The 14,721-nt window shown below is 42.7% G+C and overlaps 1 protein-coding gene across 1 annotated transcript; it reads right to left on the bottom strand.

Annotated features, from left to right (window-relative positions):
• Positions 1–470: 470 nt before the first annotated feature.
• On the bottom strand, positions 471–14,460 carry atad2 (ATPase family AAA domain containing 2). The gene is made up of 30 exons (XM_079274597.1): positions 14,231–14,460; positions 13,378–13,532; positions 13,036–13,091; positions 12,716–12,890; positions 12,461–12,548; positions 12,223–12,307; positions 11,883–12,053; positions 11,328–11,439; positions 11,063–11,077; positions 10,249–10,350; positions 9,732–9,840; positions 9,324–9,439; positions 8,822–8,996; positions 8,525–8,613; positions 7,654–7,813; positions 7,413–7,503; positions 6,920–7,097; positions 6,660–6,796; positions 6,342–6,474; positions 5,836–6,022; positions 4,836–5,021; positions 4,506–4,641; positions 3,780–3,976; positions 3,493–3,652; positions 3,228–3,350; positions 2,716–2,862; positions 1,942–2,619; positions 1,583–1,716; positions 1,250–1,378; positions 471–919 (listed from the first exon to the last, which is right to left on the bottom strand). The coding sequence occupies exons 1-30, from the start codon at positions 14,426–14,428 to the stop codon at positions 887–889; spliced, it is 4,455 nt and encodes a 1,484-aa protein (XP_079130723.1). The 5' UTR covers positions 14,429–14,460; the 3' UTR covers positions 471–886.
• Positions 14,461–14,721: the final 261 nt, after the last annotated feature.

The raw sequence follows: 14,721 nt of genomic DNA, 5'->3' as shown, positions 1-14,721 counted from the left end.
ACACAGGAAACTAGGAGAGAGTAGGAGTGGAAGGAGACGGAGAAAAAGCAAACCCATTGGAGACAACTGCCTTACCCCTTGATCACCCTGGAACGTCTGACTACCCGCCCGGCTCCCGACCCCTGCCTGTACGACTACCCTGCTCCTGCCCGCGCCCTGGACCGTATGAGGAATACCCGTTGTGCACCGAACCGTGGAAGTGAACACCGACCATCCCTCTGGAAAGCGGACAGTGTATTGTTGAGTGTCTATCCTACCTCTATCCACTCTCTATATTCAGTAAAAACCTCACTTGCACCATTTATCTACCGACTGGTTGTGTTTATTGGTCCGTGTTGTCGTGAAACCCCCTTGCCACCCCGGGGGCTGTCACAATATATATATATATAAAAAAAAAAATACATATACATATATATACATTAAAAAAAAGAAAAAAAAAGAAGAAAAAAAAAAGAAATCTCCTCCGCGAATCGCCACCTTATCGTGGTGGAGGAGTTTGAGTGGCTCAGTGATCCTGGGAGCTATGTTGTCCGGGGCATTAGCCCAAGGCAAAGAGGTTTCAGGGGAGAGCCCAGACTAAGAACGGTTCAAAACGACCCCTATGATAGTTAGCCCACGGACTTTAGCCACCTCGCCCGGACCAGGGAAACCGGGGCACCCTCCTGGAGCTAGACCCAGGAGGGGAGCTCGTAGGCGAGCGTCTGGTGGCCGGGCCTTTGCCCATGGGGCCCGGTCAGGCTTGTTTATTAAATATAAACAAAAGAGGTACTACAAACATGTAGCTAACGCACAAATAAAGGTGCCTGTAGATTTCTATGAAAATAAAAACAATGTATAGCTGAGGATGACGAGCATGTGTATACAAAAATATCTTCCTGTAGAAAAGTCAACAGAAGTCTTCAATCTCTTGTTTCAACTCCTAATCAAATGAGAAGAGCAGGAAAGGACAAAAGATTAGAAACAATAAAGTAGGTTAGGCAAAAGTAACCATCTACTGTATGTTAATATTATAAGATATTAATTTAATACTGAACAATGGCAATATTCTATGTTACGGTAGTTATTACATTTCACTCCTCTTAGATACCATTGCGTTGATAAAACACGATAAGCCTCCTTTACTGCAGACATTTATTACACATCATTGAGGTTATTAGTTAGTTACACATGTGCCCTTCTTGCTATGACAAGTCAGAATATCTCCAGTAAAAAAGGCTACATCTGCTCATCAGTGCAGTCCAATACTAACCTGTAGTAGTGAAGTTTTGTTGTAGTCTCGTCTGTGTCTATAGATGCTCTGGCAGAGCAGAGCATAGAGTTTCTCCAGCTTGTCGACCGCGTACCCTTCTGTCTTGATCACTACTCTCTCCAGCAGCTCCTGAAGAAATGAGGACGAAAGGCAAGAGAAAGAGGAATGACATCCAGATTACCTTTTTAGGTGTCAAATAGAAAAGGATGACGCAAAGTAGCCATGTGTCTTCATCCGTTTATAAAGTCTTCTATGAATAAGGCCAAGAGGAAGAAAATCCATCTGACCACGAACTATAAAAAGTCTAAAGAATAAGCCACATATCCCACACACCTGTAATTTGTCTCTGTCCACTACCAGAGGAGGAGTTTCCTGGTGCAGGATCTGCAGAGCTTTGTCCACATCGACCACCTGCTGCTGCTGCACAGCACTCTTTAGAGCCCGAGTTATGTGCCTCACACACCTCTCTGAGACACAGAAAACATGCAGTGTTTAGACCAGTGGAATAGATGACAGTCTGCTGACACAACCACGCTGAAACACTGGGGTTACAAGTTACTATCTCTAGAAACACCACTGACTTTCATTAGCTAGAGATTTAGTGGAGGTCTGCATTACCCTAAATATTTTCTCTACACTTTAGGTTGAAGAGCCACACTTTAAGTACAAGTAAGGTGGTGTTAATATCAAACCTGTGCCTGTGTCGTCCTCTCCTCTGATAGCTGCAGAGACGTCTGTGGTTGAGGTATCTGTTGCTTCCACCTCCATTGGTTCAGCAGGGCTGTTCTGCTCTGCCGCCTCGACAGTAACTACTTTGTTGTTCCGGTCGTCTGCCTGGGTTACAGTTGGACATTTCTCCTCTGTGTTGGATTGCCCATGGGTATCACTTTCTGTCTTAGTGTGGCTGTCCTTATTAGTGTTAACTGAAATGGTTTCACTGTTGTCATTTCCTGCCTTTGTCAACATTTTGTTTTCCTCCGGCTGTCCTGGTTGATCTGTGACAACGTCACCCACCCTTTCTTTTTCATTCTGTGTCTGGTCGTCATTTTCTGCTTTCCCCGTGTCACACTGGGTAAGCGTATCATCAGCAGCTCGACTGTCCCGCTCCGTCACAGTGGGCCCAAAACTACCTTCCTGGGCCGGTGCAGGCCCCGACTCTACATCCACCACCATCTGATCCTCCTCTCCTCCAGTCCCCTCGTCACACTCTGCTCCTCCTCCCTTCTCAACCTCCTCGTCCTCGTCGTCCCCATCTTCCTCATCAGACCCCACGTGTGCTTCATCTCTGGACATGTGAGGAGAGCAGGAAGACTTCTTCTTTGGATATAAGCCAGTAGACCAACGGCTCTTTCGCCTTTTCTTCTTCTGGGCTGCAGGAACAAAATACGTTAAACGGACTACACAAAAGGTATCACAAAAATATTTTAAGTAAATAATTTCATTTAGTTATCTACAGTAGTTTGTACCTGTGTTTTTAGGCTTCGTAACAGCCGAGGCACTTGTGTTGGGAGTGACTGTAGCGGTGGGTCCAGCCGGCTCTCTTTGCGGGGTTATGTCAGTGATCTTGGGAAGGACGTGGTAGAAGGAGGGAGCAAACTGGGCAGTGGAGCACTCTGAGGTAGTCAAAAATAATTCAAATTACACCTTTGTGACACACTATTCATTCTGAAAATGTACAAATTTATACTTGAAGATCAATGGGTGAGAAATGCACGCACTCTCAAGTTATTTCTATGAGAAGTTGAGTGACTCAATGACAAAATAAGTGAGGAGGGAAACAGAGTACAGTAGTATCAAATTAACAGCAGAAACTCAGTGCGGGATTCTTCTTAAAAAGGTTTTCAAATCATCCACTAGCTTTTGGCCTCTGAGCCGAGTCAGTCAGCAGCTACCCTTGAGGCAAGGACACGGTTAATTAAGTTCATCACATTTGTCTTCTAACTTCACGCCTGCACACACAAATACAAACAGCCTTTACCTCTTGTGCTGCGTGACGCTTTGGTCTCCACACAAATCTTCTCAAAATCTTCATCCAGTTCATCTTTGATGATAGCATGGACGGTGTCCTTCAATGCACATGCTCTGTGGCGGATCTGGCGGTCTGAAGGAACCGCACAAAAGAGCAACACTGCAACTTCTATGTTCAAACAGTTGCATTGCACTTGTCGGTTATTTTGAGTATTAATACGGCATATGCTTCTGTGAGGATGGCGAGTATGTTTTTTGCTGATCACTGTGCGTACCTGAGGGGACCCTGTCTGGGTTGTATTCGAGGGCATTCTGCCAGATGAGATCCACGTCATGGAGGAACTCTTTCACCGTCCCATACTGATGGAGGTCGATCTTAGAGAGAACCGTTGACAGGTCCATGGGCGTCTTGATCACCTCAGCGTAATCTGGCACCTAAAACACATGACAAAGAGGCTGCTCTGAGTACAACGGTGGGGCAAAGGGATAAACCTGAACACTGGATAGTAGAGCTTTAAAAGGCAATATGAAATGAGACAATATAATGTAATGGAACAGCTACCTCCTCTAAATCCACAGGCTTTGTAAAAGCCTTGAAACGTTTGTCCAATGACAGGCGGTTGGTGACATCCCGCAGGAAGAGGCGGAGATCCCTGAGGGTGTCTTCTTCCTGATCCTCCAGTCTCCGGGTCTCCTCTTCCGTCAGCTGACGCGGGGGAGGTGGGGCAGCGACAGGAAGCACCTCCAATGCATTGAGTACTTCAGAAAGTGGAATGATGATAGACGTGAATGTAACCAACATAGTTAAACACATCACTCAACATTAATATCATACAGACTTTCAGTGTGCAGCCATCTTCCACCTGAATTGCCTTTTTTGCTCTAGTCGGGCTGGATGTGAATACCAGCATGTTCTTTTTCACCCCCAAAAATCCCTGACACAAATTATCTTCTGTTCTGTTTTGTTGCCCATCTTCCCATTTTCTCTCTCCATACATGGCAGGTTTAATGAACATTTTTCAGGCATTTTTTAAAGCTAATACGGTAGGTGTAATGGGTCCATCACATATCAACGAAATGTCAATCCTACTCAGCTGTGCTGCCAACCAAGCTGGTAAAGAAGAAGAAAAATGATAATATACTTTTCCCCCATAAGAACAAGCATGGACCCTGAACAATGCTATGCTAGCCCTGAGTTTAAGTGGGACTAAAGCCCCCTTTAACAACAGATCACACATAACTAGCTTACGGTATATCTCTATTCTATAACCAAAGTCATATTTCTCACCAGCTTTCTTTTTTGATGTAGGGGCCTTGGCCGCCTGATTGAGGATTAGATCCTCAAAGAAGTTTCTTCTTTCTCTGCTGGTGGGGACCTGGACCTGGAAAACCTCTCCATACTCCGCACGAAACAACTCCTGCACCTGATACAAGAAAAGAGAAAGCAGAGAGAAGACTTATAGAGGAGTATTGTGTCCATCTGTCAGAGAAAATCCTTTTTCAAAAATTTGACTTATTGACATGACATATTATTTTCCCACCACAACAATGTATTAAATGATGTGTCCTCATGTATCAACACTCTAAGTCAACAGGACATCACTCCTCTTTTCCATACCTCCATACTGAGCTGGTCATACTCCAGGTTGCACGTAGCCAGAAGCAGTATCGGAGCGAAGGGAGGGACGGAGCCGAGCAGGCTGAGGAAGGTGGCTCTTAAGGCCGGCCCCACTGTTTCCCACCACTGTCCGATGTGAGGGATGTACAGGATACTGGGAGAGGTCCGCTTTGCTTCAACAAAGATCTGCAGAACACATAACACAATAACGAATGGGATGTTGTTTTGGGTTGCAGAATCTGGATGTGAATCAACAATTGAGCATACAGCACAGTTGCTCTTTCACAGAACATGATGGGACGATGAAGGCTAAATCAAAAAGGTATGGTGAGGAAATGAGAGAGTGGAAAGAAGACTGTTCAGAGGCCCCACTGGAGACTGAGCTGAAGAAGTTTCTGGTGAACCTGCATGATTTTGCCAGAATCTGACCCGGTGGCACCGATGACAAGCATTTAGAATAACGATATAGAAATAGCCAGCTTCTCGCTGATGGTCTCGGTTACTTGTGTTGGTCATATAGAGGCATTTCAGAACCACTTAAAAGTTCCTGACAATAACTTTAAGTGAAGTGAAAAAAAAGAAGGAAACATTTCAAGGTTATATCTGCTGGCCATAAAAAATAAGAAACTTCTAAACATCACTTTTGGTAACACGATGGCTCATTCACACCTCCCATCAACATAGCTCTTTCATACAAGTATTTATCTGTAGTACATATTTATCCCCACTGCCCACCATGTAAGGAGGTGGGGCCCATGAACTACAGTCACTGTGGCAGCCATTTTGGCCAGTGAGGTCCACTGAAAAGAACACACTGAATTTGACAAGGCTGCAAAAGTAGAGACTACATCTAGACTACCTCAGTTCTCATGGATCAGGGGCCTGTTTAAGCGTTGAGGACCCAATTCTAGGACATGTCATTAGCTGCTAAATGTTCCTAAATATGTATATTAATAATAATTGAACCATGTATTCTGTTGTATACTGGTGTCTCATTTACCTGAGCACAAGTCTCTTCCGGTGCAGTTGCGCTGGCTCCAAACAGCACGGCCATGTCCAGTGTGTACACAGTGAACTTTTCCAGAGCGTGGAGGACAGCAGGAGCCAGGTGGGAGCTCTGACCTGAACCTAGTCTGCCCTCCAACAGCAGCCTGGGACGGTAGGAGGTTGGGTGGCTCAGCACACTCCTACACACGAGAGATGACACTGAGATGGGTAAGTGGTAGGAAAGGACTCATTCATTAGCCTAAAAGACCTTCAAAAAGATTTGGTTCACTGGGACACCGGACAGCTCGCAGCACTTCTTAAGTAAAGCAAAGATTAAGGAAATAGAAGTGAGAAAACTACAAGACCCAAGACTACAAGTGTAAATACAGAAGATACATCAGGAGTGTTTTCCCGTGAATAGAACTACGACCAACATTTTGATTGAGAAATCATGTGAAACAATAGTTCTTAATAAAGACTCCTGCTTAACATTCCTTCCTGAAAAAATGGCTAACAAACCCGTTGAGGCGGAGGAGTCCCTTAACAGCAGGTGTTTGGATTTGGGAGTGAGAGGTCTGTCCACTGGAGCAGACTTCTGAGTACTCCTCCTCACTGAACATCAGTTCATCCTCAGACACTCGACCGGCCGCACCTGGAAATAAACACACAGTATAGCAGTTACTCCGGATGCCCCGAAAGCTGTTACCAAATCAACAGTCAATCTGCAATTACTTATAGACATAGAGGGAATTAATTTGACCATGAACAGACATGACGAGGGCCAGAATAAACAAATGCGAAACAGAGCAAGAGGAAAAAGCCAAAGCAAGACTGCACCTCGTTCTCTCTTCCTCTTTAAGCCCTGCTCAGCATGCGGGAACAGTCTGATGACAGTCTGGAGGATGTTCTGTAGGGTGGCGCTCAGCAGAGGATGAATGGCAGGTATCAGGGCCTTGGCTGGCGACACTACTGCCCTAAGAATCAAAATTAACATATTTACTTAAGAACCATATTATGCAAGAAGAAGGCAATGGAAATTCTTACTGGAAATGTAAGAATCGTTTTTACACTTTATTTTACAGTTAGTTGGGTTATACCTCTGGGCAGCAGGCACCATCTTGGACATGGCGGACATAAAGTCTTTGCTTGTGATCGCGATGGAGTTCACATCCAGCACAAGTTTCTGTGATGAGAAGTAGATTTGTGGGTAGCAACGCCGTAATGCACACAGGGCAGCCTCTGAACAAACTGCATTAATGTCTGCTCCGCAGTAACCTGGCAAACAAAAACAGACAGTCAGTATACAGTCTGTAGTTGTGGGCGTGTACGAATGTGTGCCAGTGTTTCCTATTGAAATTATCTGAAAGGAGATAAAGAATAGTTTTGGTTCCGAGACGCAGGGTTTGTCCTGGCCTCATACCAGCATCACTTCCAGTAGATGTTGCACTAAAATAATACAAATGTCTTTCTCTGATGTGTATCCCAAGTTAAATTAATGCAATTGTTATTTTTACTGGGGATGTTTAGCAATACATGTATTTTTCAAGCTGTTGGACCACTGTTTTTGTCCCCATTATAATGCAAACATACCAACACATGCATCTGCCAATTCTTCCAGAAAGGTGTCGGAGGGCGGTGGAGTCCACTGTCTGGTGTGGATCTTCAGAATGTCCCTTCTCGCCTGCCATAGAATAAGATCACAACAAGTTCAGATCCTACATTTCCAAGCTGAAAGGCTTAGACTGTTTTGGCACAAAATCATTTCACATGTCAATTCTCTCTCTGTGGTTAAATTTCTGCCAAGCGTTCAAGGCTATCTACAGTTTCTCACCTCTCTGTCTGGCAGGCCGAAGAGGAACTCTCTGTCGAAGCGCCCCGGTCTTCTCAGTGCAGGGTCGATAGAGTCCAGTCTGTTTGTAGCTCCTATCACAACAACCTCTCCTCTACAATCTAGTCCATCCATAAGAGCCAACAGGGTCGACACAATGGAACTACACGGACAGAAAAAGGCTTAAGATTACGTTTTCTACCATGTCAACACAACCTACCGGTGACAAACACAGCAGTGCACGGAGTCAAATTATTTTAGTTTCTTTTTCAACAGTATCATAGCATTCATCAGTAAGCATCAGTAAGTGAAACCCCACATTCTCACTGTAAACTGCAGTACCTACTTTATATTCCTGATACATACAGATCTCCATACTCTTATAATAAAAATCCAATCACTCAAAACTATTTCTATGTAAAGAAGCTTTATTTTCTCAAGGCCGTCAATCACTCCAACAGTAGAGCCATGAATGATTTATGTGCGATGCGTTCACAAGAACGTTGCGACAGTAATTGAGGGGTTGCAGAGAAATCTGTTTGTGTAGCTGCAGCCAAATTGTTTCAAATTCCAGGCGGTGCTCAACATTAAGCACAACTTGTGACAGCTGCATCCAGTCATGCTGGTGGCAATTATGTAATTTAGGTCTATTCAGTTAGCTCCGATTGTTCTCACATGAAGCATGAACTACGCTTATAACTATCAATGCTAAATAAGATGATTGTATTTGTCTAATTTATTTATTTATTTTCAGACATTTGGAACCCACCGCATGACGAGACAGTAATTTCTCTTGTTACATTTTACACTCACTAGTCTCAGTACAATCACCACACATATGCTGTACAACATTAGGGACACGGGTGCTGCTCACCTGTGGATCTGGTCCTGGCGACTCGACCTCACTGGAGCCAAACCATCAATCTCATCGAAGAAGATGATGGACGGACGCATCTGGTACGCCTAGAAACAATTCGATCAGTTGCCGATTGCATTATCTTTAGACCCTATACTTGATAATGTGAAGCAATTTACTTAGTTTATCCTAATCTACAAGTGAATGTGTCAAAATCTAGTGAGTTAGCTTGACAACAGGAAGATGGGGAATAAAACGGATAATCTCCATCCATCCCAAAAAGTGTATTGTATGTTGATGAGGAGTTTGGCCTACCTGGTCGAAAAGCAGTCGCAGCTGTCTCTCAGATTCTCCCACCCACTTACTGAGGCAGTCAGCTCCTTTCCTCATGAAGAAGGACACCTTTCTTTCGCCCCGACTGCACTCATTGGCCAGCGCTCTGGCTACGAGGGTTTTCCCTGTGCCCGGAGGACCGTAAAATAGACAGCCCCTAAAGACAAGAGGAAATATGACGAAGAAAAATAGGTGGGATTTTGTTAGGGTTTAACAGCCATTACAATCCAACCAAAGTCTTAAGCGGTAGAGAAGAGACTCTGCAACCTGAGGGTTAAATAGCTTTCACAAAAATTCCACTGATCTGGCAGAAAATTACAACTTGGGATGTTGGGCATATAACTTCTTTGAAAGCAATAGAGGACATCATACATCTATTCTTTTTGTGTGTTTCTTAAAAAAAACATAGTAAATGAGATATTAAGTGACATGAATGTAAAAAAAAGCTGAAAAAGCTTAACCACATAATCACACGTTTGTTTACCTCGGAGGTTGTATCTTGAACCTCTCAAAGACTTCTGGGTAGAGGAGCGGGAACACCACCATCTCCTTCAGCGCTGAGATGTGTTTGCTCAAACCTCCAATGCTTTCAAACCGCACCTGGATGACAAAAGGTGTTCGGTTTAGATTGTTTGCTCAAAATACGACTGACTGTACAATAACCCATTTATCAGTGTTGTATTAGCAGGAATACAAGGCTTTGTTTTAAATCTTCAGTAATTACCATTCAAAATGTGACATTCAACTTCATATCTATTCAAACAAATATGGTATTTTTCTCTACTTGTTATTTTGAAGTGATATGTGTGTGTATACGTTTACGTCGATGCAATATTTACCATCAACTCAACACAGACTCATGGGCAACTCTCCATCTATAGATGCAGCTTACCGTCTTGTCGATGAGCATGGGGTCCACATCAGCAAGGCTGGCTCCAATCTTCATCCTGTCCTTGTGGATACCCAGCAGGTCATCTTTCACAAGGTTCATAGGCAGACATCTGAAGGAAAAACATAAATAAACACTTAAAAAAAAATCTAAAATATTATATATTTATACAATGTACTGTATCAACCACAATAAGTCAGTGGTCCTACTCTATCCTTGTAAATTATTGTAGGAAATAATGAAGGAACAGGACGGTGGGTAATGGAAGCATGTAGGTTGTTATCATTAAGGGAACAAAGAGTAAACAAGCTGGATTTGTTTCTCAAAAGAGTCGTCTATTAATCCAGAGATAAATTAAATAAATAATGACAGTAAACATTTTCTGGTTGAGAATTATACATTTTGTTGATCTATTTTTCTATAGTTACTCTTTAATCCGTTGGTCACCACCTTTGTGTTCCACCCATGTGCTGAAGAACACTTTGTACCTGTACTGTGTGACGGCTGCTGCTGTTCTCACCTGTTGACTGACAAGCTCCTGTTCTTACTTCTCCGTCTCTGGAATTTCTCATCGTCTGAAGATGAAGAAGTAGAGTCACTACTGTGGATGGCGTGTCTTCTTCTGCGAAGGCAAAAGAAGCAACGTTATCTCTCGCCCTATCTGAATCATTATGACTATCAGCTTATCAATAACTAACAATCCCGACCAAATTTAGGCAATGGTTGTTTATTTTTCTCTTAGGATTATTTTTGTTACGTTGTCCTCAGCAAAAAAAAGAAAAGAATCAACGCTAGTGATGGCAAGTGAGTAGACACAATAGACAGTCAAAGAAACAAAACAAACATACACACCACTATTACCACTCATTAGTAAGTACTGCAGTTTTCATATATATATATATATATATATATATATATATATATATATATATATATATATATATATATATATATATATATATATATATATATATATATATATATATATATATATATATATATATATATATATATATATATATATATATACACACACACACACACACACACACACACACACACACACACACACACACACACACACACACACACACACACACACACACACACACACACACACACACACACACAGTAATAACCAACCACTTCAAGTGACATCACCATGCATGACACCGCCTGAACAATACTTTATGTAATAAATCAAGAACACTGGCAAATAGAAAGTCAGCTGTTAAACAACGGGTCTTTATTTGTTACCAAGTTGACAACAGTGCCAGTAAAGACAGACAGCACGAACTATAAACACCAACATGGACAAGCAGCAAGGGTCTTACCTCTCAGAACTATTCCTGAGGGTGGGATGGAGAGAATCAGAAAAAAGAGGGAAACAAATACATTTTGGGATTGATCTTACATGCAGTAATTCCAGTGGCTACTAGAGACAGCGCTATGACCTACAGCGGTGTGATGGTTGTGATTCTTCAAACAGTCACTCTATTTCAAAATGTATTGCTGTGTTACTGAGGAAACGGATGCCTTAATTGTAGATGTTTTGTTTCTCAAAGGCTGATGATTGCAGGTGTGTGAGCTCATACTAACCTGTTGGTTCTTCTCCTGGTGTAGGGGCTCCTGGGGGCCGTGGAGCTGAATCTAAACCTGCGTCTGGTAGGAGACGAGTGGTCCTCGAAGTACATGCTGCGCTTCCTGGGCTCTAAGATACAATGACAGACATCATCAAACCCGATCAAATTTAATAAAATGCTAACAGGGGCTTAAGTACAGTAATTAACAGGATGAATTCATTCCAAACAATGATTCAGCTTTCGCAAATGATTCAACAAAGAAAGACGAAGTATTGAATGTCATTTATCCTTTTCCTCCTGTGCCAAATCTGCTTGAAGAGTTCTAAAGACTCATCCAGTTTCTGCATGGATGTATTTGTACCTGCCAAATAGGGGTATGCTAAGATTTTCAATTATTTAATTGAAAACAACTTGGATGCTATCAGTTGTAATATTTGTGGAAAGTAAAAACACAAAATAAAACAAAACTGGTGGAAATTATCTAACATTTACAACCAACTGTCATTCTCATGTGTTTCCAGCAGCATATCTGCCATTTAAACAATACGATCGAGTTGAACAAATGCAGTACCATCCTGTGGGGCCTGGTAGCGAACCACAGTCTTTCGCTGTCTGAAGTCGTAACGCCTCTGATTTTCTTCTTCCTCGTCCTCGCCATCCCCTTCCTCCTCCCCTTCCTCCTCATCATTTTCTTCTGCTACATCTTCCCCCTCCTCTTTGTTGTGATCATCCTCATCCCCTCCTGTGAATTAAGAAAAGAGGTAGAATAAATATTTCAAACAATTCTGCTTTTGATTTTGTTACATAGGGACAGCCCATAGAACGTGTGTCACTCATGTCTGAAGTATGCCCTGCAGTAACTTTAATTGCTCAGGTGTATACGATTCTGAATTAATTTTAGACCATCTTACCTTGGTTCTCTTCCTTGGTGTCTTTGGTCTCCACATCTTTCCTCAGAGACCTGGTCATTCTGGCCCTGGTGTACATACCGAGCTGCTGAGAGGAAACACGTCAAATGCTGATTCATTCACAGTTTAGAAGCTTGTTCAGCATTAACAAACAGCAAAATCACCTGCTGTCAACAAAAACACTAGGATCACACAATGCAACATAGAGCTTGAAATGAAAAAAATGTTGTTGTTTTTTTACCTCTTCTTCATTGTCCCTATCTCTGCTCCTCTTTCTGCGTCTCATCTTCTGCATGTCGTCCATCTTCTGGAGAACAGCTTCAGCAGTGCTGAGAGACAATCATCAAAGTTTATCTCTAAAATAAACAGCCACAGTCTACTGTGTGTGTATGTCAATATGTTTGTTAGATACTACTTGAGGTAATTGCATTAGCTGTATTTTGAACTGAAGCAGTGAGGTAGGAGCTGAAGCTTGAGTGATTGTTGCTGAACTCACTTGGTGATGAGGCGGTCGTAGAGCACTGACTGGTTACGGGAATCCAGTTTGTATCTGGTGATTCGGGAACTACGTCGCACTGAGCGATCCTCTTCCTCCGCCTCCTCTTCTCGGCTCTGTAGATCAAAGCGACTCCTCTTGGGAGTGGATGAGCCCTCCACCTTATCTGGAACATCTGGGGCAACGGAAACAGTTATTGTCAGCTTAGTCGTAGTATAGACCCTCCAAAACACTAAATGCTGCTAAACATGTGTTGTGTGCTATGTCATTTAAGATCTCCAGTGATCTTTGTAAATAAATGACACTGTAGCTAACAGTACCTGCTTGCTGCTTGTCACTGGATGTTTTCCCCTCTCTCTGCAGCCTGGAAGACTTCCTGAAGATAAAAGGAAACAAAAACATTTAAAATGAATTCCTCATGTATATTCTTATTATTTGAGTGTTTAAAATGTGCACAAATCTTACACTCCCATCAAATTTGATATTGTAAGCATATATTTGGAGAGCCAACGTAAAAAATTTTGAAAATACTCTGGACAATCAATAACATTTAGGTTCCAAAGAATCTTTTGACTCACATTTTGCCACCCTAAAAAAAACCTTAGCCAAACAAAAGCAGGTTGAGCGCATCAATAACATGAAAGTGAGTGGGCCTGTGTTACCTGAGGCATCCTTCTACAGTGTTTGCTTCATTCACAGGGGAGCTGGTCTTTGGCTCCATGTCAGCAAAAGAGACCTCTAGTTTAACTCTCTGTCCTCGGGTCCTGAGAAAGTGATGAGGTCCACTTCCCTCATCCGGCTTCATATCAGCATGTCCCTGGCAGAGAAACATTGTGAGTTTAAAGTTTACTGCATATGTACAACTGATAAGTGTCAGCTTGATTGAATTAGAAATTCCAATTAATCATGGACTGAACTTCTAAGTCTGGGAAAACCTGAAGTGTACAGGATACACATCTAAAAACCAGCTACCACTATGAATCCCTAAAATGTGTCCTGGCTTAAGGAGTGTAAAGTAACTGTGTGAATCCTCACTATTAACAAGTGACATTATCAGTAACCTCATGTCTTTATGTTAATTGTTTTCTATTACGAAGTAACAGTTAACCCTGATACAAAGTTAACAAAATAATGAATGAACAGACCCCTTACCTCCACAAAAAAACATGAAACACACCCCATTAACAGACTTATGACATCTAACGTTGAGGCATTTCGCCTATTGACAGTCTAGTAATATAGGGTTATAACATTGGCATATGGCCATGACACATGACACTGAACGAAACATTACAATATGAATGGTCTAGCTGTGTCACTAGACATGCGAGTTTTAGTTAAATATCAGCAGGGACTATAAGTGCTCATGCAAATGTGTTGGTAACGTTAGTGACAAGGTGGCTAGTTAGCTTAGCACGCTAGCAAAAGTAGCACAGCAAAGTTATGTTCATGGATAATTTATACAAAAACTAAATGGTGGTCTAGTTGTTTCACCAGCTGGGTGTTAATGCTCACATTCACCGAGTTGTTCTCCGGACTGCTGAAGCTGTCCTCCAGGGCCTGGGAGGACCGGGTCAGCCGGCCGGACTTCCTCTGCGACGCGGGAATTAGCGACAGAAACTCGGAGCTTGTTTCCAACTCCATCGACCTCCTCTTCGGAGTAGTAACCATCGGCTGAGCTCCGGTACTGCCGCTGCTGCGTAGTATCACCATCTTGACTCCAAACCGACCTTATACCAGCACGAACCACGGATAACTACCCGCTATTCTGCCTTGAACTGTCCAATGTTTACGGTGCCTCCAACATAGCACAGATAACGGTTTATAACAGCCAGCTGACGAACACGGGCTCCTCACCAAACCGTTGATTTCTGGCGCCACAAACGTCGTCAGAGGTTATGACTTAAGGGGATAAGCGCTGCCGCCAGGAAAGATAGATCTCTTAGCAAAACTGTTAAAGAAGGCCAAATGTTTAAGTGGTTGTATATTTAACTGATTTAAACACA

The sequence above is a fragment of the Melanostigma gelatinosum genome (genome assembly GCF_949748355.1).
Source record: "Melanostigma gelatinosum genome assembly, chromosome: 9".
Lineage (NCBI taxonomy): Eukaryota > Metazoa > Chordata > Actinopteri > Perciformes > Zoarcidae > Melanostigma > Melanostigma gelatinosum.
Note: the sequence above shows the minus strand (reverse complement) of the source record. Positions and strands in the feature narration are given on the sequence as shown.